The sequence below is a fragment of the Exophiala viscosa genome, assembly GCF_022695815.1.
Source record: "Exophiala viscosa unplaced genomic scaffold EDD37scaffold_10, whole genome shotgun sequence".
Lineage (NCBI taxonomy): Eukaryota > Fungi > Ascomycota > Eurotiomycetes > Chaetothyriales > Herpotrichiellaceae > Exophiala > Exophiala viscosa.
Genome location: NW_026944362.1, coordinates 537,236 through 560,332, shown reverse-complemented (window position 1 = coordinate 560,332; position 23,097 = coordinate 537,236). Strand labels below are relative to the sequence as shown.

Below are 23,097 nucleotides of genomic sequence, written 5' to 3'. Positions count from 1 at the left end.
GCGCTAGCAACACCTTCGAAAACGATGCGCATGTTGAAGGCATTTTGCAGTACATGTGTGCTTCATCTGCTCAGCCTCTTCTCCCTGAGAAACCAACTTGCGATAGCCGCACCCGAGACGATTCCCAACATCATCCCATACCCATGCGTTATTGCATCACCATAAGCCTGCCTGACAAGCTTCCTGACTCCAGGCTCCAGCTTCTTGAGATAGTCCAAGCTTCTTCGCACGCCTTCCTCAATCTCCTGCGCGTCCTTTCCATTACCCAGTCTGCTGGCCAGGGCGTTCCTCAATCGCTGCTGGATGACCGTGGCGCTCAAAGAGATCCCAATAACGGAACCCAACGAGCGGAACAGGTAGGAACACGCCGTAGCTACCGCCTGGTCTTCTGGCGCTGCATTCGCGATCAGTGCAATAAGAGATGTGGTGACGCCAATCCCATTCCCGAATGCGCACAGCATGATACCAACAGTGATTGCGTACGTGTTGTTGAGCACGGGGCCACTGAAAATGAGGACAAAAACCATCCCCAATACTAACAAAGCGTAGGCGCCGACAGTTAACCAGTAATACCTGCCGGTCTTTCTCATACGGATGCCTCCGAAGAGGGAACCCAAAACACCGGAAATGATTGCCGGAATCATGCGCACTGCGGCCCCTGTGGCACTGAGGCCGTCGACGGCCTGGTAGAAGAGCGGCAGGTAGTATATGGCTGCGAGCCAGCCCGCGAAGCTGAAGAAGTTGCATAGATAGGCCGCAAACATAGTGCGCTCAAAGATGATGTGCCCTGGAGCGAATGGTTCCGCGGCCACTCGTGTTTCAACGTAGATGAGCACCCCAAAGAGTACCACCGAAGCAATCAACGGCACGTAGCTGATTGGGATTGACCATGAGACGTTCGACCCACGGTCCATGCCAAAGATAAGACCGAATACTGCAGCGATCAGCACGGTTGCACCCAGGAAGTCGATCCGTCGCAGTTTCTTCTTCCAGTCTTGCTCTTCCGGTGCAGGCAGTTGCAGAGTCAGCCATGCTGCAATGAACGCGGCGAGGCACAGCGGTACTTGACCGATAAAGGACCATCTCCAGCCCACGTAGTCGGCGAGAAGCCCACCAAGAGGGGCTCCAGTACTAGCTCCCGAGGCGTACACAATGTTGATTATACCTTGCCACAGACCACGATCTTTCAGCGGGACGATATCACTAAACAAGATGCTGACCACGGTACTCATACCGCCACCGCCGATACCCTGAACGACGCGGGCAGCAATGAGCTCGTTGATATTGCGCGCTAGACCGCAGAACAAGCATCCCAGCCCGAAGATGGTGTAGGCGAACAGTAGACATGGCTTCCGGCCAAAGATGTCGCTAAGTTTTCCGTATAGCGGCTGGAAAGATGTCAGGGTCAAGAAGTAGGAGGTAGCTATCCAAGAAGTCAGATTCAAGGCGTCGAGGTCGCTTCCAATCCGACCATAGCTGCTGACGATGATGGTCTGATCTGCGGCCGCAAGAAAGACGCCAATAGAAACCGCTGGCACGATGTACTTCAGCTGTTTGATGACATCGGGGTTGCCTTTGAACTGAGCGGCTCTGCTCTCATCGACAGAGTCAGTGCGGCCGATGGCGTTTTCGACATCAACGGGCTCGTCAGTGGCGGTGCCCGTCTCGACGGGGATTGTAATCTGGGTGCTGGACGTGCCGCCATTGTGCTGTGGTCCTAGAAGAGGGGATATTTCTGAAGGAGGTTCTTCCACGGCCATGGCAATTGCATTCTTGAAGAACAGAGACGGCGTAATTTTTTTGTGACTCAACAGAAGTGCAAACCGTTAGGCCCAATTATATTAGTGGTGAGACGGACCGTGAGATAGGCAAAATCTAGCCCTGATGAGGAAGCTCTGAAAGTCGATCAGCCATAGCCTTGCAGAGTCTTGCTTCAACCACATGCATGGCAGGAGGATTCTACAGATAAGAAAGACTCCGGGGTCAACGGCAACAAGAGCCGGACATCTTGGATGTATTTGGTCTCGCTGACATTGACATTGAGGACTGCGTTGTGGACGCTGATTTAGATTCATGTCGTAGTGAAAGACGTTGGCCTTTATGCTCCGCCGGAATATTACGGTGGTGGCCCTTTCCCCAAAACACGCAACCTGCCTGCACATCGAGGCTCAACATTCGCGGAGTAACAGTGCTTGATCTTCAAGCCACCACTGGCCGAAGAAGTTTACCGTTACGCAGTATACTAAACATGCTTCCAACATGGCATATCAGACCTACCAGAAGCCGCTGCTCATTGCGGTGGCCGGCGTCGCGGTCGTCTCTGTAGCCCTGTATGCATACACACAGTATTCCGACCAGCGAGCCTCAGAACCTAGCAGCCAGCCTTCCTTGCATCGCAGCAATGCTGTCCGCCGTCCTAGACACAGGCGTCACTGGCGGCGTGGCTTTGAGCACACTACCATCGACTACAATCCCACGGAACGAGCCTTGAACAATCTGGAAGAGCGAAACAGACTGGGACGTGGTTATGGCACATATGAAAATCCTTGGGTCTTTCCAACATCACAGGACTTGGAGGGGGTAGACATGAGGCTGATACCATGTAATCTGGACTCGATATACGACTATATCGTGCACCACCCGCCAGGATCCATGTCAATCAGTGACGGGGACAGTCTTCGAATGCACATTAATGGTATTTTCTTGCAAAACTTCTTGCTAGAAGAATTTCCGGAGGGCTACATCATTGGCGATGACACACCTATCATTGCACATGGCCTTGAGGCAATGGGTATCGATAGCGGACTTTGCTATGATTTCATTGAGTTGTTCGACGCGGGCAAGTCTCATGCTCTCAGTGTACACTGGAATCCCTCAGACCCGTTACGACCATCTGGGGATGATCCGTATGCCGTGCAAACGGATGGTGCAATAGATGATGGCATGTCTCCACAAGATGCGATCCGGGCGTTAGACCCTACCGCAGACGAAGACGGAGACTCCGAGATATCCTACAGCAACAACCAAGACGATCCAGAGGGCAGTCAGAACATGCTTGATCTGCTCTACCACATAGGCCGATCACAAGCACGCAGGGACGGCTACATCCACCGAGGCGTGGAATGCAATAGCTGTGGTGTTCATCCCATCCAGGGCATCCGCTATCACTGTTCAAACTGCTTCGACTTCGACTTATGTGAAAGCTGCGAGGCTATCCACCCACATGTCAAAAGCCATGTTTTCTTCAAGATCCGTGTTCCCGCGCCGTCACGAGGAAACCTCAAGCAGGTCATGCCGGTGTGGTATCCCGGTGACCCCAATGCCTGCCCGCTTTCTCTCGACAGGCAAGTGGCCCACCCCTTGTTGGAGCAGACAGGCATGGATCGCACAGAGCTGGAGTCCCTCTACGAGCAGTTCAAATGTCTTGCTGGACATGCTTGGCCTGATCCAAGCGGTATAAACATGGCCATTGATCGAAAAGGCTTTGACGCATATTTCAACCCGTCGAATGCGAACAAAGCCTCGGCCGCAAATCTGATCTACGATCGGATATTCGCGTACTATGACCAGGATCAGGATGGGCTGATCAGCTTCAAAGAGTACATACTAGGTCTTTCCGGGCTACAGGACAAGTCACGATATGCCAGGCTAAGACGCATCTTTGAAGGTTACGATTTGGACGCGGATGGTTACGTGGATCGTAGGGACTTTCTGCGAATGTTCCGCGCATACTACGCCCTTAGTAAGGAACTGACTCACGAGATGTTCCATGCACAGGAAGACTTCGGTCCGTTCGAGGAAGAGGTCAGGGAGGTTGTACGAGGAAGTCAACCTATCAGTGCCGCTTTTGGCGGCAGCACTCTCTATGGTCACGAATCCAGAACCGGTCAGGACAAACACCCAGGAGTCAACGGCGACCTTGAATTGTTGAGTGGATCCAATGGTGTATTGCAGCCGGACAGTGATACGCGGGGAGATCGTACTCGAGCTATCGGGAACGCTGCGCTGGGTGATCGAAGCAGAAACCATCCCTTTCGGTCATTCAGGAATGAGGAGGCAGGGGATGAGCCGGTCATGCACATTCCCTCAAGAAGCAGTTTCTCTCACTCCGGGCTGGAGGATCCTGACGAGGTGCCTGAAGAGGAACTCAACGGACAAGATGCACCTTTACAAACCTATGGCTGGCCGCCTATCCGCACACCAGAGCCGCAAGATATCACCGATGCGCTAGGACATGAGTTACCACTTGAGGATATCACCGATCCAGTGGATAGGTCCAGAGTGATCTATGCACAGGCACAACGTCTCGATGCTGAAGGAGACCGCTTGGAAGAGATAACCAGAACAAAGGCTGTGGAAGACCGCTGGCGCCGTAGGCAGTTCTACCTGGACGAGGAGGAAGGCATGACCCGACCGCCTGGGTATACTGAGCCAGACAGTTCCGACGAAGAGGACGATTCATTCTCTGACAAGAAGCACGCTCGCAATGCTGTTTCGAGCCCTCGAAGGCAGTCCATGCAATCACGCTCTTCATCCAGAGTTCGCTTTGACGACAGTGCGATCGATACCGATTATGAGACGCGCTCGAACGCCTCGTCTCGAAGTATACCCCTCAATGAGAGATGGGGTGGATATGAGCTCAGCCAGGCCGAACCAGATATTGGCAAGGACATTTTGTATCAAGCCGTCCAGCAGGGGTTCAACGAACTTCTCGATCCCCTCTTCAAGGACAAAGAGGATGAGTGGCTCGAGGTTTGCAAGACACGACATGATCGCCGCAAATTTAGGAAAGAAATGCGGAAGTTCAAAGAAGCGCTTGACGCAGCGAATCAAGAGCAGAGTGCCCCATCAACGAAGGCCAACAGACTCACAGTGGAGACATTACTTCAAAAGTCAATCCAGCCGAACGCACTGAAAAGGCCGGGTCCGGAACAGGGCGAGGTCGGCACGGAAGTCTCCGTTGAGTCCTCACCTGAGCCTGAAGATCACATAGGATTGATGTTCAGGAGCGTCTCGGGTCCAGGTATACCTAGAAATGCAGTCGACCAAGGTTCTGCATCCAAGCCACGTGGTTATGATCCTACCCTTCCGCAGTTTCGACCGGACCACGACAGTGAATCTGTAAGATCTCAGCCTGAGTCAAGAGAAAACCCTTTCTCGGGTGATCCAGCCAAGGCCCGAGCATTGTACGATTTCTGGGCATCTCATGATGATATTGAGAAAGAGGCTGTCAAAGGGGGCGGCGGTGGGAAACTCAGCTTTGCGGAGTTCAGACGGAAAATGGTGCATGATGATGAAGTGACCGAGGCCCTAGGTCAGCCAGACACAGGCAGGGCGGCAACAGACAACGAGACCTGGGAAAGCAGCCACGATCTGGGGAGACTGGCGTTTGTGGGCACTTGGTTGGAGATGGCCAGTTTCTAGAAGAAACCTTGCTCTCTTTTCGAGAATGGCGAAAGCATCAGTGGAGTGGAGAGGAATGTATATATAAAAGGGGGACGCATCAACATCAGTTTGCATTTCGGAAGGCGAGCATTCAGGAGTCGGTGACAGTCTTTTCAGTACGAACGTTATGACACCAAAAAGCACGATACCCGATTGTTTTGAGTGATGAAGCAGAGTGGATGCTAGTATCAATAATGATTCCACTTGAATCTCTACACTCTAGTATTGCTCTCAACCTACCTATGCATCCTGTGCGTTCCAGATCCGACATGCCCGCAGGCCCTAAAGGATTGTTACTGTTGTGTCTAACTTAACTGGCTTGGCAGATGAATGTCGAGAGGCACGAGTTCTTGCTCGATTTCTTCCATTTCTCCATGATTGTCATCTGCAGCAACATGCCAAATACACATATCGACGTTACAAACCACCCAAGCGTATCTTCAGTCCTTTGTCATGTTGCCCGCCCTTAAAAAAGCTTTCGGTGCGCGAGCGCCGACAGGATCGTCGGAAAATGTGGTTCAAACACGTTTACCCACAGGTCGAGACGTGCAGGACGTGGTTCTCGACCGCGTACATTTGTTTTCGCATGCTTTGCTCCTCTGCTTCATTCGAACCAATGCCATTTGTTCCTCCGACCAGATGCGAAAATGGCACAACAAACAGCGCTGGCTCGCTGGGGTCGATGTGAGTCGCGAGAAACGAGCGAGCAAATAAAGCCACTCCACGGGACTTCATCCGATGCTCTGAATGGTCGAGTTGAGTTGCCCCCCCCTTGTGTTAGGCATCGCGTTGAGAGAATCCCGTGCACACAAGCACTGGAGCATACATCTTTTGTGTCACCTTCTGCAATTCTGCTGACTTTCCCCTTGATTGATTTTCTATATTCACCATGCCCATTGTTGAGAACCTCGTCGTTGTGGGCGATTTGGACAACTCGAGGATCGCGTGGCATTCAAGTCATCATCAACAATGGCTCCCCTAACGTACCCCGTGCTGCCTCTGCGAACTCCGCGTCATTGGAAACGCCAACAGAAATGGATATCAGGTGTCGGCCTTTCTCATGGAGTCGGCAATTACTGCACTTGTGGAAAGCACCACCCAAAGAAACTTCTTTCAATGTGCGTGGTCTTTCCACGACACAAATTCGGCTCCAGCCGGTTCAACACTATAGTTTTGCTGGTCCTACGACTGTTCTACCATGCATCTTCTTTCGAGGCGACTCCCATCCTTGCTTCTGGGGTTCCTCCTACGCCAAAGTTGCTCAGTGCGCCAGTCCTCAGAGCCTTCGATGTGGAAACGGAGGACTGTGTCCAGAAGCGTCACAACCGCGAAGACCTGCCGCAGCTACTCAAGTCGTACGAGAGGTTGTCGACCAAGGACTGGAAGGCCAAACTCTTGGAGGACACTGCTCGATTCCAGCACTGGAAGATCTGCAACATCAGCTGGATCAAGGCACTTGCGTCACCTTTCTCACATGAATTTCTGCAATTCATTGCCGAAGACGCGGTTACCGGTCAGCGGACACGTATCGCTGCTGGGCGAGAGGAGAACGGAGACTGGGTGTTGGTAGGCTGGAACTGGGCCTCGGGCCAGACGCCATCTGAGCATTACAAACTTCCGCTGCCTCTGCTGAGTCTGGTATTTGACAAGCCCAAGAAACGACCGAATATGCATGAGCTGGCCGAAGTCTTAGCTGCGACGACAGATAGAGGATACTACCGAATGAGAAGGGAAATGTGCTGGTGGTATGCCGAGACTGTCCTGGAGGATATGAACGCAAAGTATGGCGGTTCGATCAAAGAGTGGCAGTGGGCACGGTACCGGTACTCGTTCATTGTCAAGACGAGTTTTATACGGCGTAAAGTACTTACGAAGCATGCGGAGGCGTTCAAGACACAGTTGGCTGAGGAGATGAGCCATTAGCATGGCATGCATTAGACTTGGGTTTGGCAGGACTTATTTGCAGCTTTTCAGCGGCACATAGACCGGCGTTCTCATGCTTGGAGTCCGCCAGCATCATCATTAGACAGAACGACGTTACGCTGACGAATATTTTGGATCCTAGCTTAAAGATGCCCGCGATGAATCCCACCGAGTATTGATAGCAGCCTTGTAGGTGGGACAGATAAATACCTAGAGCCGGACAGGCTACCACCATACTTAGGTCTTTCTCAAGGCTGAACCGAAAATTAGCCGCTCCGTGTCATCCAGCATCCAACATCCCACTCACCCTCACGCTCACCTCAATTGCAAACTGCGGTCGTAGATTCTGCCACCTTTACAACCCTTTCAACCCATTCCAAGCGATAGTAGAGAGCTACTCCTATCGCCCGGCCTCCCTTCACAATGTCTGGTCCAGAAGTCCATCACCTCTTCCACCAGCCAATCGCCGACCACTCCTTCTCCGCAGACCGGCAGACGCTCGCTGTAGCCAAAGAAAACACCGTCGAACTCTACGGCAAATCCGGGTCCAAACTCGTTCTGAAAGATGAACTCAAAGGCCATGACAAGACGGTCACAGGTGTCGACATTGCTCCCAACAGTGGCATGATCGTAACTTGCTCACAAGGTAAAGACTCGCCCGTCTCAGCCTCAGGCAAAGCACATTACTAACGTTTCTGCCTAGATCGAAACGCCTACGTCTGGGAACCCTCGCCTACAGGCTGGAAACCAACCCTCGTCCTCCTCCGAATCAATCGCGCAGCCACATTCGTCCGGTGGTCACCTTCCGAGAAGAAATTCGCCGTGGGTTCCGGCGCGCGACTGATTGCCGTATGCTACTTCGAAGAGGAGAACGACTGGTGGGTGTCGAAGCACCTGAAGAAGCCGATCCGGAGCACAGTGACGACTGTGGCATGGCATCCCAACAGCGTGTTGTTGGCAGCTGGGTCCACGGACTCCCACGCCCGCGTCTTCTCAGGCTTCATCAAGGGTATCGACGAGCGGCCCGAAGCGAGCGTCTGGGGTGAACGACTGCCGTTTAACACTGTGTGTGGCGAGTACCTGAACGACTCGGCGGGTTGGGTTCACGCGGTGTCGTTCTCGCCTAGCGGTGATGCCCTCGCGTTCGCTTCTCACGATAGTAGTATCACCGTCGTGTACCCTAGTGGTCCGGACCAGCCGCCGCGAGCGATGCTGAGTATTTCGACGCAAACGTTGCCGTTCACGAGTTTGATATGGAACGGCGAGGCCGAGATCATCGCCGCAGGGTATGACTGTGAGGCGTTCAAGTTCCGTGGCGGAGAAGATGGGTGGGAGTTTGCGGGGAGTGTTGAGGCGAAGACCAGGCCTGGTTTGGAAAATGCGAGAGAAGAGTCGGCGCTGCATATGTTCCGCCAGATGGATCTCAAGGGAAAAGTCAAGGATGACACGGTTTTGAATACGACGCATCAGAATACTATCAACACTGTGCGTGTGTATGAGGGGTCGGCTGGTGGTGTGCGCAAGTTCAGCACCAGTGGTGTCGACGGACGGGTGGTTGTTTGGACAGTATAGATGATATCAAAGACATACGCTCAAGCAGCAGTTCATACACAAGGTCGTAGTTGAACTGTCAGCACAAAAGCAATAGATTTGTAAATCATAGACCAGCTCTATCTGCTCTAAAAAATGCTACTTGTGCTTTTCATCCGCATGCATGCACCATCTTGTGTTGCGTATCTCACAATAGATCCATCGGCTCTTGCTTGACATAGCTTAGGTTCACCTGCTCGTGCTTGATGTATTCCATAAGATCCTCGTCCTCATCGCCGGCCTCGGTGTGACTGCCATCCGTCGCGTCCGTGTGCAGGGGATCAGCTGCATTGAACGACTGCTCCTGTTGTGCCTCATTCGCAAAGAGTGGCAACTCTCGCAGTCCACTTACCGGAGTTGTTTCCTGCATCTCACTGACGGACACTCCGGATCGAGATTGAGACAGAGGTCCAGCCCTAGCTTCAGCGTCGATGGCTCTCATCCTCACCTGGAATTCCACCTGCAGCCTTTTCAGCCAAGCTCTCAATTCATCAGGTTCGGCATCTCCACTTCTGCAACTATCCCTAGCTTGCACCAGCTGCTCTCGCAGATTCAGAAGCACCTTTCTGCGTCTCGCCTCAGCCGTGGCCTCCGGGTTCCGTTTCTGCGCCTCGTTTCGCTCATGCAACACTTTCGACACACCTTCAGCGACGTCAATGACCGGCCCAGGCAAGCCAACAACCTTGGCTAGCGCGAGACCGTAAAATTTCTCTTCCTCGTAGCCCTCGGCGACCTTATACCGCATCGTCATCTTCGCTAAGTCGGTGCTAATATCCGCGGCGAGATGCAGATTAACCACACCTGCACGCTCGCCCAAAATGCGCGCCAAATCACGGAAGTGCGTGACGAACCACACCAAAGCCTTCGAGTCGATCAAGGCCTCGGCTATGGCGACGGCAATGGCTAGACCATCGGTCGTGCTGGTGCCACGGCCGAGCTCGTCGATAATCACTAGACTTTGAGGTGAGACATTGCGCAGGATGAAGGCTGTTTCGCGCATCTCAGCCGCAAAGGTCGACACATTGGCTTCGATGCTGTCGTCCGTCGAGACTCGCGCGAACAGCTGCCGCGTTACGGGAAATGAGGCATACGTCGCGGGCACAAAGCTACCGATCTGTGCCATGACGGCTTGTAGTGCAATCGTCCGGATGTACGTGCTTTTGCCGCTCATATTGCATCCTGTGATGATTTGAAAGCGGTTCTGCTGTGTCGCGTATACGTCGTTTGGCACAAAGCGGTCTGCATAAATCTGTTCGCGAATGGGGTGCCGGCCAGCTTGAATGGCGAGTGTGCCTGTGACCTCGGGACGGATGTAGTCACTCGACACCGCCATATGGGCGAGGCCGGCAAGCATGTCGAGCAGGGCGACGCCTTCGCTGATCTTGAATAGAGGGTGGATCTTGGATCGGACTTGGTCCATAAGCTGTTGTATCGCGTGGTCGCCTAGGTTGATGACGTCGCTATGAGCGTCCTTGATCTTGTGGTTCATTTTGAGCAACTCCAGTGTTTGGAATTCCATGAATTTGCCCTTGCGGTAGGTGTTTATAAAGCTGTCTCGGTGCGGGTTCGCTTCGAAGTCGGCAACGGGGAGTCGAAGATAGTATTGCCGTGGGACGTCGAATTTGAGCTGGATATCGAGCTCGTTTTCATCTGACGCTGGTCAGCTGGCGACGCTGGCAAGTGGGATGAGTCTACCATTGAGCTGCTGAACCATCTGGAACACATCATTGTTGATTTCTTTGTAGGTTTGCCTGCAGACGTCGAGGAACCGGTTGACGCCGGCCTGCTCAACATCAGTATTGGCACCAGAGTGTGGTCAAGGACACTACTCGAATTGCATAAACTCTCTGGTTGCGCAGGTCTGTGGCCGTGGTCGAGTAGTGCACGTCTTCGTTCAGAGTGGTTTGAATCAGTGCTTCGACTTCGGTGTAATTATCTGGATCACATAGCTGAGTCTGATGTTAGAGGCGAGTTTGTTGCTCTGAGCGAGCGTCGCTAACCTGACGTATGATCTGCAAATCTTCACTGCTACAGCCTGCAAGTGCTTGCCAGATGGGCTTGATCGAGTCCACAAAGGTTTTCAGCATAAGCACCTGATTGACCGACTGCTCCATGTGTTGGATGTCGGGCTTGGTCGATATAACGACAAGCTGGAGAAGTCAGTCTGTGTTGGGATTAGAGGGTGTACCTGGCCCACAGCTGCAAGCACACGATCGGTGTCCACGAAAGACTTGACGGCTGATACGGGTAAATAAGTTGTTCGACATTTAGGAGATCGCCCATACCTTCTCGAATGGCAGAGAGCATGTATTCTTTTGTTGTCAGCTCTGCTAGAGCATCTTGCCTTTTAGTGATCTTCTCAACATCCGTGGATGGTTGCAGGACGTTTGTCCTCAGGAAGCGGGCGCCCATCGGCGTCAATGTCTGGTTGAGTATGCCGAACAGAGAATCTCGAGATTTGGACTTTTCACAATTTTGTATCAATTCAAGCGATGCAATCGTGGCAAGGTCTATCATCATGGATCCTTCTGACGGCTCGAATCGGGTGCGTAATGTCTGTGGTGCGAATGTCTTTCCCATTCCCATCTCGACGTATTTCATGACCTGCCATAATCAGCATGCCCGGATGCGGCACGTACCTGGGAACATACTGCCGAGAAGCAGCATGTTGCGAAGTAGTTGCCCGTGAGCGACAGCTTCAGAGATTCCACATCATCTGGAAAGGCGAGGTGCTGGACGTAGTCATGTCCACTTCCTTCGGACCAGTATTTTCGATCGATGTCTGTCATCAATATGCCGTTGTCATACACCTCAAGGTTTTCCGTCACAATTGAAACGAGCTTGGAATCTGCAGCATTCGACATGTAGAGAATTTCAGAAGGAGAGAAGACTTTGATCTTGAGACATGTGCGAGCATATGTTTGGGTGTCGGTAAACTGGCAGAGGACGGCTTCAGAAGTGGACAAATTGACAAAAGAGAGTCCAACAATAGGAGATATTCCTCGAGATTCACTGATTGCACAAACAGTTTCACCATCGCTATTGCCGGTAGAGGTCGCTGCTGTTTTCGAGCGTGACCTGGCATTACGTGGCCGTGAGTTGACTGTTGGCCTACCGGTGGTTCTGCTGGTGTTCCCTGATACGATTGACATAGCTCGGGCTCCCTTGATGAGTTTCCGGCGAGCAAAATCTTCATCGACACGAATGATCAGAATACAATGGAAAGGAAGAATGGACAACGCGAGTCGGAGAAGATAAACAAGACAGGAAAAGCATTCCGGAAGGTCAGCCGTGAACGAAACTTCCCCGCACGAGGCTGAGAAGAATGGCTGATGGACCTTAATTTTTTCGAAGACTGCGTCGCCGATCGACTTACTTTGCCCAGAGTCAACACCAAGATTTCAAAGTATTAGGCAGTCATGGCAACCCTGGTCCCGCCTCCGAGTAAACGGCAAAAGGTTGCTGCCTTGGAGAAGGCTGAGAGAATCGCTGAAGATGCCAGGATACCAGAAGATTTGGGCAGTGTGAGAGTGCAGTTTGTCGACCAGAGTACTGGCAAGACAACCGGTCCAGTGGTGGCAGTGCCAGTCAAAGATGCCAGTGTGAAGAACCTGGAGACGTTGCTGAATACGTTACAAGGAAATGTTAGCAGGAGAACATGCAACTCGGGGGATAATATGCTAACCTTACCACAGGAACCTGACGAACGACTACCATACCGATTCTTCTTCCGCAACGATCGTGCTCCTGCTGAGAACGAGTCGAATCTCCTCGATATCCAAAATAACATATACCATTCAGTATTGCGACCAGGTTTCAAGACCACTGAAGACAACATTACCCTACAGTTCATTCCGCAAGCTGTGTTCCGCGTACGGGCAGTCACACGATGTTCGGCGTCGATATCTGGACACGGCGAGGCAATTCTCACTACAGCGTTTTCTCCCGAGTCATCGTCGAGAATGGCTACTGGAAGTGGTGATAATACAGCGCGGATATGGGACTGTGATACTGGAACACCTATGCATACTTTAAAAGGACACACGAGTTGGGTGCTGGCCGTATCATGGTCGCCTGATGGCAAAATCCTTGCAACGGGTAGTATGGATAACACAGTAAGGTTGTGGGACCCCAAGACCGGAGAGGCTCTGGGTGGACCATTGAAGGGACACACTAAATGGATTACGAGCCTGGCTTGGGAACCATATCACAACCAGGCTCCTGGTAAGCCTCGCCTTGCATCTGCCTCGAAAGACGGTACAGTCAGGATCTGGGATGTTCCACTCCGACGGATCGAAGAGCACCTGGCCGGACACAAAGGATCTGTGACGTGTGTGAGATGGGGCGGCTTCAATCGCGTCTTCACCGCCTCGCAGGACAAGACTATCAAGATCTGGAACTCGAAAACGTGGAATTGTCTACATACACTCTCGACCCACACGCACTGGGTGAATCACCTCGCACTGTCGACCGACCACGTTCTGCGCACCTCGTTCCACGATCATACCGGCAAGGTTCCGGAGACAATTGACGAAAAGATCAAGAAGGCGAAATCTCGATTCGAAGACGCGGCGAGACAAGAAGGGAAGTTGGTCGAGAAGCTCATTTCGGCTTCCGATGACAACACCATTTTCCTGTGGGATCCATCTGCGATTCCGGGCGACTCCAATGCTTCGGTCAAGCCAGTCGCACGGTTACTCGGACATCAGAAGCAAGTTCTGCATGTGTCGTTCTCGCCGGACGGCTTGTACATTGCGTCGGCCGCCCTCGACAACAGTGTAAAACTATGGAATGCAAGGGATGGCAAGTTCATAGCTACCTTGAGGGGTCATGTTGGTGCCGTGTACTTGGTTGCATGGTCGAGCGACTCTCGCCTATTGGCAAGTGCTTCAAAGGATACCACGGTCAAGGTATGGGATGTTCGGACTGGAAAGCTGAAGGAAGATCTACCGGGACATAAAGACGAAGTATTCGCTCTGGACTGGAGTCAAGATGGGAAATGTGTGGCCAGTGGTGGAAAGGACAAGGTGGTGAAGTTATGGAAGCACTGATCTTTTTCTATGCACGAAATGACTGTCATCGTGGATTTTTGGCAACTAGACTTTGATACCCTGGGCATTGCGACGATCGGATCATGAAAAGTATTTATGTTCGATTTAAAGAGATCTGAATGTTTTCGTTGGTACACACAAACAACAGCCTTTGATCCACCCTTTAGGACCTTGAGCGACCCTCCTGACAACAAAACCAATGATTCAATCCAGCTCCGTTTGCTGTTTATCGCCTGATTCTGGTCTCCGGAGGAGGGTTGTACACGATCTTTCGTGTCTTGATGGGGGCCCACTTGTAACGCTTCATCCAGCCACTCAGAGCCAATAGCAACGAAGTAATGATGATGACCTTGACACCCATTTTCTTTCGGTCGTCCATTTCAGGTTCGGCAGTCCAGTTGAGGAATTCGACAACATCCTTGGCCATCTGTGACGTGGTGGCTGGCGTGCCATCTTCGTACTCAACGAGACCGTCGTACAGAACACGAGCCATGGCAATACCGGTACCGGGGAAGTAAGGGTTGAAGTTCAAGCCGGATTGCACAGTGGCACCAGCAGGAGGATCCTCCGGATATCCAGTCAACAAGCTGAAGATGTAGTTGCAGCCACCGTGTCGGGCCTTGACCATGAGAGATAGATCCGGAGGAAGAGCACCATTGTTCGCAGCGCGAGCGGCTTCGTCATTCTTGTATGGTGATGGGAGGTAGTCTGACAATTTACCGGGTCGTTTCTCGATTTCTCCTTCGTCGTTGGGTTCGGTATCGTATTCATTTTCTTCGGCGAGCGCTTTGGCTTCATCGACTGTCAACATTGTGCCAACTAGTGTTCGGTATGGGACACGCTTGATCGAATGGCAGGCGGCGCAGACTTCACGGTAAACCTGGAAACCTCTTCGCAAGCTGGAAAAATGTCAGTCGTGCTCCCGGCCGGTAGTGATATTCCTTTTTGGCATCCTTACCCTGCATGATCAAATGTCTTGTTCCAGCGTGCGTGTTCCCACGGGTATTGAGTTGGGTGAAGACTGCACCAGATTGTTAACCATTCGAACTCTTCTGCCTTTTTTTCGAGCTCACCCTTCTTCTTGCGGCGTCATAGCAAAGGCATCTTGACCATAAAGCTGATAATACCAAGCGATTGAGCCTACTGCAACTGCTGTTGCCGCCGAGGCACCTGCTGTGATGTAAAAAGGAGAAGAGGCGGTCTCGGTCGAGCTAGATGAAGCGGCACGCTATTTTGTCTGTTAGTTCCAACGTCCCCAGAGCAGTGTTTTTGCATTTGAAGAAGGGTTCGGGGTAAGACTGACAGTGGTTGTTCTGCGGACGACGTTTCGCGCAGCTACCCTCAATGGAGCAGTGCGAATTGCCGACGTCGCCAACATCTTGGCCAGAAGACGTACGCGCCCTCGACAGATGATGGACTTCTCGTGCAACGGGAGGGAGAGGGGGATTGAGCTCGTTGGCGGGAGCGTTGAATGAGAGGCAAAGTCCACAATCTCAATAAGTGGGATTGAAGTTGCAGAAGCTTTGAAGCTCGAATGCACATTTATTACTCGACTTCTGATTGGCTACGACTCAAAATGCCTTAGCTACCCGTGATCGCCGCAGTTCTTCCAAGGATTCCTCCTATGTTCAGTACGCAGTCTTTCTCAGTACACCATTTATTATCACTTGCCTACAGTAAACCCTCGGCGCACTGGATGTAGCCCATCTTCTCTATCGTCGTCGCACCCGGCGATGTCGCTGAATGCACTCAAGAAACCGTCTTGGAACGATCAATTCAAGAGCACCAACCAGCGCGATTTCAAGATCCAAGTCGTCATATCCCTCGTATTCGGACTGAGCGCATTTCTCTCGTTTTGTGTACAGACCAACAACTCACATCTTGTGGCTACTTCAATGCTAACACAGTCAGGTACTTCGACCAAAATGGACCAGCCTCTATCATGCCCGGAAGAAGCAGTCTGGCGCAGCCTCAGGACTTCCAGACCTGCCCAAGTCGATGTTCGGCTGGATACCTGTTATATACAGGATCTCTCAAGAGGAGGTCCTCGCTTCTGCCGGTCTTGATGCCTACGCCTTCCTCTTGTTCTTTCGATATGCCATCAAGTACCTGTCGGTCACACTCTTCTTCTCACTCACGGTCATCCTGCCGGTCAATTACAAATATACGGGTCAACCATTCTTCTCCGAACCGCCCTACAATGAGACGGATCCCCGCGAAGGATACCAGCCATTCTTCATTGACGGCTCGAAGAACCCGAAGAAGCCCTTGATCGAAAAGAACACCAGCTATCTTTGGATGTACGTGATATTTGTGTACTTCTTCACACTCGTGGCAATATATCTCTTGGTGCAGGATACCCAGAGCATGATTCGGGTCAGACAAGCCTATATGGGCACGCAGTCTACCATCACCGACAGAACGTTACGTTTGTCAGGAATTCCAAAAGATATGCGGTCCGAAGAGACCATAAAGGACTTCATCGAAGGGCTCGAGATTGGCAAAGTGGACAGTGTCATGCTCTGCCGAAACTGGCGCGTGCTTGACGACCTCGTGTCTAAGAGGATGACCTATCTGCGCAAGTTGGAAGAGGCATGGACAGAGTATCTAGGACATAAACACTCTGTGCGCCGTTCACGAGCTCGACAAAGGGTGAATGATCCCGTTGGTGATGAAGAGGAGAGTGGCGCGCTTCTGTCCAGGTCTGAAATGGACCATGCTCATGCTATGCCAGCAGATCGGCCTCGCCCAAGCGTCACCTTGCGGTACGGGCCTCTCAAGATTCATAGCAAGAAAGTCGATGCGATTGATTACTATGAAGAGAAGCTCCGAATGGCGAACGAAAGGGTGAATGCTTTGAGGACTGCGGAATTCAAGCCGACGCCCCTTGCTTTTGTGACCATGGAGACTACTGCGTCCTGTCAGATGGCTGTGCAAGCCATCCTTGACCCAAAACCTGGGCAGCTCCTGGCTACTATCGCTCCTCCTCCCGCGGATGTTGTCTGGAAGAACACCTATCTATCCCGAAACCATCGCATCATTCGTTCCTGGGGCATCATGGTCTTCATCGGACTTTTGACCGTTTTCTGGGCTGTAGCTGTCGCTCCTCTGGCTGGTCTGCTCAGCATTGAAGTCATTGACGAGATTCTGCCCGGTCTTGCGGCAGCTCTTGAAGACCATGAGATCATCCGCTCCCTGGTCCAAACCGGTCTCCCGACGCTGCTCTTCTCGTTATTGGCTCTGTCCGTACCATATTTGTACGACTGGCTGTCCAATCAGCAAGGTATGACTTCTCAGGGAGATGTCGAGCTGTCCGTCATCTCCAAGAACTTCTTCTTTACCTTCTTCAACCTATTCATTGTCTTTACAATTTGGGGTTCGGCAACGAACTTCTACGAGTTCTGGCAAGACTTGCGCGACATTCTTCGCGACACTGCCGGGATCGCATATGCAGTGGCAAAAGCCCTAGAACAACTCTCACCCTTCTACGTCAACTTGATTGTCCTCCAGGGATTAGGCCTCTTCCCCTTCAGACTGCTGGAAGTCGGCTCGGTCGCTCTCTATCCTTTCTACCTCATCAGCGCTAAAACACCACGAGACTATGCCGAGTTGGCCTATCCACCAATTTTTAGCTACGGCTTTTACCTGCCACAGACGATGCTCATATTCATCATCTGTATTGTGTACAGCGTTCTGCCTTCGTCTTGGCTGATCACCCTGTTCGGTCTCGTCTACTTCATCATTGGTGGATTCATTCACAAATACCAATTGCTCTACGCGATGGAACACCGACAACATTCCACTGGCCTCGCTTGGCCCATGATCTGCAATCGAATCATTACTGGCTTGGTGCTGTTCCAGGTTGCAATGACTGGCATCTTAGCGCTTCGAGGTGCACTGACTGCCTCGGTGCTTCTGTCGCCTCTGTTGGCCTTTACTATCTGGTTCACGGTGTACTTCCAACGCACTTATCTCCCTCTGATGAAGTTCATCGCACTCCGGAGCATCGATCGGCCCCCTGGCACTCCAGATATAGCTACGCCATTCGAATCTCCATGGGATAGAGATACTGATTACGGACGAACCGTTGACACCCACCCTGATACCGGACTTCGCTATATCAACCCCAACCTTGTACAGCCGTTAGAGACACTATGGGTCGGGAAGCCTGGAAGTTATCGCACGGATGACACTTGACCTGTATTCTTTATGTCTTTAAGTCTTTGAGCATAGCGAGAAGAGCGGACTTTTCTTCTTTGTTTTGTTGAGATACCCTGTACGATGCTGTCACTACTTGTGGAACTACCGATAATACCATAATTTGCGAAATGTTCCAGTCAAATTCTCTTCCTCGAACGCGTCTCTAAACTCTCCACCATGTGGTATTGTCACTGGGCCCTTCCCGTCGTCCAACAGGGGCGGTCGCACTCTGCAACTGCCCTTTCCATAGGAGCACGACTACCAGGGAGAAGGTGCGATCCGACCACGACCAATCCTGGCGACAATATCATCAACCTCGACTACTTTTGCCTTCCAGTCCTTTCACAATTCACCTCAAATTCTATCCCTATTGCACACATTGCTTTCCTTCATTGATCCTCCATGCTCTATTAGTAAATAATCTGGCAATCATCAAGCTGGCTTTCGAGATCCTCGTATCTCGAGGCATCGCTTCATTGAACGACTTCAACGCAGAGATGCTCAACCCAATGGGCCAGACCTTCCTTGACCGTCCCTTTTCAGCAACAGAAGCCTCCCTGCAACCGCCTTACGACTCCGTCTACGTCTATCACGATCTGACTCGGGAACGAGCAAGCTATCAAGCCATTGAGTCACTTTCTCACAATCAGTCACGCTCCCAATCCGTCCTTCATTGCGAGAAACGTGCTACCCAGTTTCGCATATCGCCCAACTGGTTATGCCTTATGAAGGATGACCTTCAGCAAATGGTCTGTTCATACCACGATCGTGACGAATCTCTTCCAGCATCATCCCCTTACGACTGTGGCTGCATACCATTATGTGGGACTACCGACCAGCAAGACAAGAGCTATCATGGAAGTCTTCCTCTGACCAGGTTTCGCGGAGTGTCAGCCAAAGCCTTTCTCATGCGACGACCTTGGCATCGAGGTCGTCGGGCCATCGAACGATACAATTGTCCTTCGAACGGCGAAATGAATACAAAATACCATGACTCTCAAGTCAGCAAAGCTCCGGATGCGCAAGAAACATCTTCTCCATGCGCACCGGCTAGGCATGGCAACATCAATATCATGGATGGTGCTTCTGACTCTCCTGATGAGACGCCCTCGCCTGCACGAAGTCGAGCTTCCAGCCACTCGATTATGAGATCGAACCTTGCTCGGCTTTGGCGAGTACGATTCCTATCAGTCGAGGATTTGAGATCTAGACAAAGCTCCACATCCCAAGCTGACGAGGGCTCTCTCAAGCGAGACAACGACCAGTTCACCAATCCTTTTGGCAATGAACAGACCCCATTGTCAAGCAGGCATTCGAGCTCCTCTGATGCGACAGCTTACCTCCGTCCCAACGCATTTGCCGGACATCGGGATACATTGGCGAGACTATCTCAGTATGCCTTCGTGCGTGGCAAGTACGTTCACGGGCATATCGAGCCGGACGGCTCTGCTTTCGCATCAGTAGATCTGACGCAGCAGCCACGTCTACATCTGTCGATCTCTCGAAAACGCTCGAGTGTCCATGCGGATATATTTCTCCCTCAACCGATTGTCGACGCTGTGTTGCAATATCTGTCATTTGAGGACTACAAGGCTCTTCGCTTGGTTTGCCGCCAGTGGCATGTCGGCCTCTCATTGCCTCGGTTTCCGGCAGTATTTAGGCTTCCAGGAGAGATATTGCAACATATCTACTCATACCTTTCACTCTGCGATTTTGATGCGGCTCGACATACCTGCAGATCATGGCTCTTGGCCAGTCTGGACAAGAATGTTCAAGAACCGTTACTCAGATCAAGTGGGTCTGAAAGCGCCCTGACGGCCGACATTCAATGGCTGACGGAAACCGACAACCAGAGAGAAGACCTGAGTCGTTCGTCAAGCCCTTTTGAGGATGAGAACCAGGTTGTCGTCAACAAGGAATGGGTCTGTTCGAAGAGGCTTGCCACTGAAAGCAGACTATCCCCGGAGTGGAGAGGTTCTCCTCCGTCAGATACCTCTGGATCCATTCCCAGGTTATGGCTGATGGAGGAAGTTGACTTTTCGAAGATCATTTCTCAGGATGCTCTAAGCGGCAGAACGAGATTCACTGTCTCGATCTGTGGAAAATTTGTCCTCGTTGTCTCACAGACCGATATCTCGTTGTACTCATTGTGCGAACCAGAACAATCAGTAGCCCCAGTTGTCCGCCTAGCTGCTGGCCTGGAAGTGCTGAAGGTGAGCATGGACACTAGCTCGGAGAGATTTTCTGTAGCGGCACTACTTTCGGGTCGTTTGGGAATGTTGTGGGATCTGCTTGGAGGTCCGCTCCAGACGCGATATCGGAACAGCTCTGGAGAGCCTCTCAACCTTGGCTTACAAACATACGTCCAGGGATCCGCTACATTCTCACCAAGGGGCCCACGCTCCTCTGAGTGGTCAGTCGAAGACGAGGAGTTGCTCGCCGCCGAACCGCCAGCCTACTCTGCGACGCCACCTGCAGTACTGAGCGGATCTTCCTCTACAGGATTTGTCCCGAGTCCACCAACCTTCTAGGACGAGACTCCGGAACGGGACGACCTTGAGGAGAACGATGCGGAGGACGACGAAGGCAGCGATCATGTAGGACTGGGCATACCTATCGAAACTCGAGCAACGGCTGTTTACACCGACCTCGGTAGCCCAGATGATCTCCCGAGGAGCGTGGCAATCTGCCCAAATCGCAAATGCGTGGCTTTCGGATGTCGTATGGGCATTGAACTCCACTGGATCGACGCCGTTACAGGAGGTAGTCTGAACCGCTGGTTCCCACTTGCCGCCCCTAGTGATCATTTGTACTTCCTTCCACAACGGCTGGGGATCGACTCGAGAAAGAAGCTACGATTGATTTCGAGTGCGGCAGGCCCAGTGGCCCCTCAATTGCTTCGAAGCGATAGTTCACCCGCAATATGGAAGTACTGGCCTATGCCCGCTGCCCATGGTCGGCGACAGAGCTTGACCAGGCTATTCTTTGGCAATCTGCCATTTCCAACATCTGCTTCTCCTTCGTCAAGATGGCCACGATCTTCTACACGAGCGCAAAGCGACGAAGTGCAAGGGGTTCTGAGGACCGTTGATTGTGATCATTTTCGCGCAATTCCAGTCAGCGATGGTTCTCACGTTATTTTTACAGACCCATCGAATGGATTACTGTGCTTGGGCAGCGATGCACCTCTGGGTGGCCCGACCAAGCTCATTCGGAAGGTTGTTTTTGCACCACCTCCCCATCCAGAAGGCACACAATGCTCTCCGATACGGTACACAGCCGGTAAAGCTCTTCCATGGGGCCTACGTATTGTTGCTGTCTATGACGACGGACAAGTCGTGCTTTACAACATACCGGCAGACCTGTTCAAACGTATGCAAGATTTGCATACCTCTGCCGATGTTTGGGACGAAACTTCTGGTGTCATTGGGCAAAGTGACCTGCTCATGGACTCTTGGATGACCAGCCACCCGAACGCGTCAATCGAACCTCAAACTGGCAATGAAGCTGCCAACAGTAGTGCAACCTCAGCAAGCAAACCACTTCAGATAAGCGGTGCGACATTGTTTACTGTTGAAGATGACTTCGTTGATGATCTTGCTGTACAAACTGATGGCGGTGGCTTGTCGCTTTGGGTCTTCTACAGAATTGGCCGAGCAGAACGATACAGCATCTACAGTCCTCGCGGTCACCAGAAGACAGTGAAACTTGTTGGTGAGAACGGGCTTGTCTACGACGTCACGGAGAAAGCGATGTCGGAGGGCAATGACTCGACGAAACAAGCCAAAGGGAAGGAGAAGGCAAAGATGGGAGTGCATGAAGCAGGTGACCGCGTCAAACGGAATGAGATGTCTGGGAGGTAAGACCTGATGGAGATGTTGTGATGTACTTAGAGCACAAACATCCCTTTCCTTAGTACTCAAAGCTCCCTTGAGATAATCAATCGCTCCCAGCCTGATCAGCTTGGTCGTGCACCCATTCGCGAATGAGAGTGCCTGTGCCGTCCACGTCATTTTCGTGACTCGAATCGCTAGAACTCAAATAGGCATCATGTTCCCCTTGATGATCAATGACGCTCCCAGCTCGATGAGAGTCGCGCTCTGCATCGTGATCGATAATGCCGTCCTCCAGATGCCGATCGCTCGAACCAGGTCCGTTAGAGCTCTGCGTAGAAGACTCTGTTTTCGACGGACTAGGCAGCTCGGATGCAGTGGCCTTGAACGCCTCGACGTCAAAGTGCTCCGGCCAACCACACTGCTGTGCCAGCGACTTGACCATTTCGTATCTGTTGTTGTTCTCGACCGCGTTAGCTGTGGTGGGTAAGTCACGACCACACAAGGCGCATACGCGTGCTTCAGCGACACTGTGCGATCGTGGAGGCAATTCGTCACCACAAAAAACGCATACTCGTCGTTCAGCAACATCGTCTTGATCGGTGATTGGTGCGAGGATGCAGAGCTCAAAGGGGATTTCCTCGAGATTGTAGTATCGGTTGTACATTGCGTCGAGGACCGCGCATGCATTTTGCTCTTCTACGGCGAGGACGTCGCCTTTGCCATCCCATATGCGAATCGTGCCTGCGATGATGTCAACATATCTGTCTAATGCGTAAGGGCGTGAGTAGGGGAAGGGCGAAGACCTACCTCGACTGATATCCACGACCAGAGATCGCCCGTGCTGACCACTCATAGTCAGAGAAATGAGTGACCCGTCGACTTCTCTTGGGCCGTCAACTGTACTTCCGGACACTGATGAGTCACAAAAATGGCGCGATTGTCGAATGCAATACTCGTTGGAAAAGTCAATGATTTCGGAGTTCTTGATCAAGTCGCCGGCTCCAGCCGTCGCCCAGGGAATCCTCTTGAGGAAATAAATGGTTGCGTCGTCC

General features: G+C 52.0%; 9 protein-coding genes across 9 annotated transcripts; 6 read left to right on the top strand and 3 right to left on the bottom strand.

Annotated features, from left to right (window-relative positions):
- Nucleotides 1-5: 5 nt before the first annotated feature.
- On the bottom strand, nt 6-2,037 carry EDD37DRAFT_116708 (major facilitator superfamily domain-containing protein). The gene has a single exon (XM_062809289.1). It carries the CDS (start codon nt 1,758-1,760, stop codon nt 63-65), a length of 1,698 nt encoding a protein of 565 aa, XP_062667337.1. The 5' UTR covers nt 1,761-2,037; the 3' UTR covers nt 6-62.
- Nucleotides 2,038-2,061: 24 nt separating this feature from the next.
- EDD37DRAFT_116592 (protein phosphatase 3 regulatory subunit) lies at nt 2,062-5,480 on the top strand. Its single transcript, XM_062809288.1, has one exon. It carries the CDS (start codon nt 2,260-2,262, stop codon nt 5,422-5,424), a length of 3,165 nt encoding a protein of 1,054 aa, XP_062667336.1. The 5' UTR covers nt 2,062-2,259; the 3' UTR covers nt 5,425-5,480.
- An 806-nt stretch (nt 5,481-6,286) lies between these two features.
- On the top strand, nt 6,287-7,673 carry EDD37DRAFT_116589 (uncharacterized protein). Its single transcript, XM_062809287.1, has one exon. The coding sequence runs from the start codon at nt 6,415-6,417 to the stop codon at nt 7,366-7,368; it is 954 nt and encodes a 317-aa protein (XP_062667335.1). The 5' UTR covers nt 6,287-6,414; the 3' UTR covers nt 7,369-7,673.
- EDD37DRAFT_594594 (actin like protein 2/3 complex, subunit 1A/1B) lies at nt 7,610-9,049 on the top strand. The gene is made up of 2 exons (XM_062814559.1): nt 7,610-8,014; nt 8,072-9,049. The coding sequence occupies exons 1-2, from the start codon at nt 7,792-7,794 to the stop codon at nt 8,938-8,940; spliced, it is 1,092 nt and encodes a 363-aa protein (XP_062667334.1). The 5' UTR covers nt 7,610-7,791; the 3' UTR covers nt 8,941-9,049.
- A 4-nt stretch (nt 9,050-9,053) lies between these two features.
- EDD37DRAFT_594591 (DNA mismatch repair protein MSH4) lies at nt 9,054-12,110 on the bottom strand (the record flags this gene model as incomplete). Its single annotated transcript, XM_062814558.1, has 7 exons — nt 9,054-10,608; nt 10,654-10,741; nt 10,788-10,913; nt 10,959-11,108; nt 11,156-11,196; nt 11,244-11,562; nt 11,610-12,110. The coding sequence occupies 7 exons, from the start codon at nt 12,108-12,110 to the stop codon at nt 9,107-9,109; spliced, it is 2,727 nt and encodes a 908-aa protein (XP_062667333.1). The 3' UTR covers nt 9,054-9,106.
- A 267-nt stretch (nt 12,111-12,377) lies between these two features.
- On the top strand, nt 12,378-14,009 carry EDD37DRAFT_652809 (pfs, NACHT and WD domain-containing protein; the record flags this gene model as incomplete). The annotated part of the gene is made up of 2 exons (XM_062818484.1): nt 12,378-12,602; nt 12,654-14,009. 2 exons carry the CDS (start codon nt 12,378-12,380, stop codon nt 14,007-14,009), a joined length of 1,581 nt encoding a protein of 526 aa, XP_062667332.1.
- A 226-nt stretch (nt 14,010-14,235) lies between these two features.
- On the bottom strand, nt 14,236-15,029 carry EDD37DRAFT_568505 (cytochrome C1; the record flags this gene model as incomplete). The annotated part of the gene is made up of 2 exons (XM_062814191.1): nt 14,236-14,908; nt 14,968-15,029. Coding segments are annotated over 2 exons (735 nt in total), but the record flags the coding sequence as incomplete, so codon positions are not given.
- Nucleotides 15,030-15,224: 195 nt separating this feature from the next.
- On the top strand, nt 15,225-18,206 carry EDD37DRAFT_659205 (uncharacterized protein; the record flags this gene model as incomplete). Its single annotated transcript, XM_062819028.1, has 4 exons — nt 15,225-15,301; nt 15,793-15,868; nt 15,921-16,774; nt 16,799-18,206. 4 exons carry the CDS (start codon nt 15,225-15,227, stop codon nt 18,204-18,206), a joined length of 2,415 nt encoding a protein of 804 aa, XP_062667330.1.
- Nucleotides 18,207-19,183: 977 nt separating this feature from the next.
- Nucleotides 19,184-22,198, top strand: EDD37DRAFT_659204 (uncharacterized protein; the record flags this gene model as incomplete). Its single annotated transcript, XM_062819027.1, has 9 exons — nt 19,184-19,768; nt 19,793-19,861; nt 19,883-20,193; nt 20,221-20,296; nt 20,336-20,389; nt 20,423-20,474; nt 20,508-20,716; nt 20,741-21,963; nt 22,126-22,198. 9 exons carry the CDS (start codon nt 19,184-19,186, stop codon nt 22,196-22,198), a joined length of 2,652 nt encoding a protein of 883 aa, XP_062667329.1.
- Nucleotides 22,199-23,097: the final 899 nt, after the last annotated feature.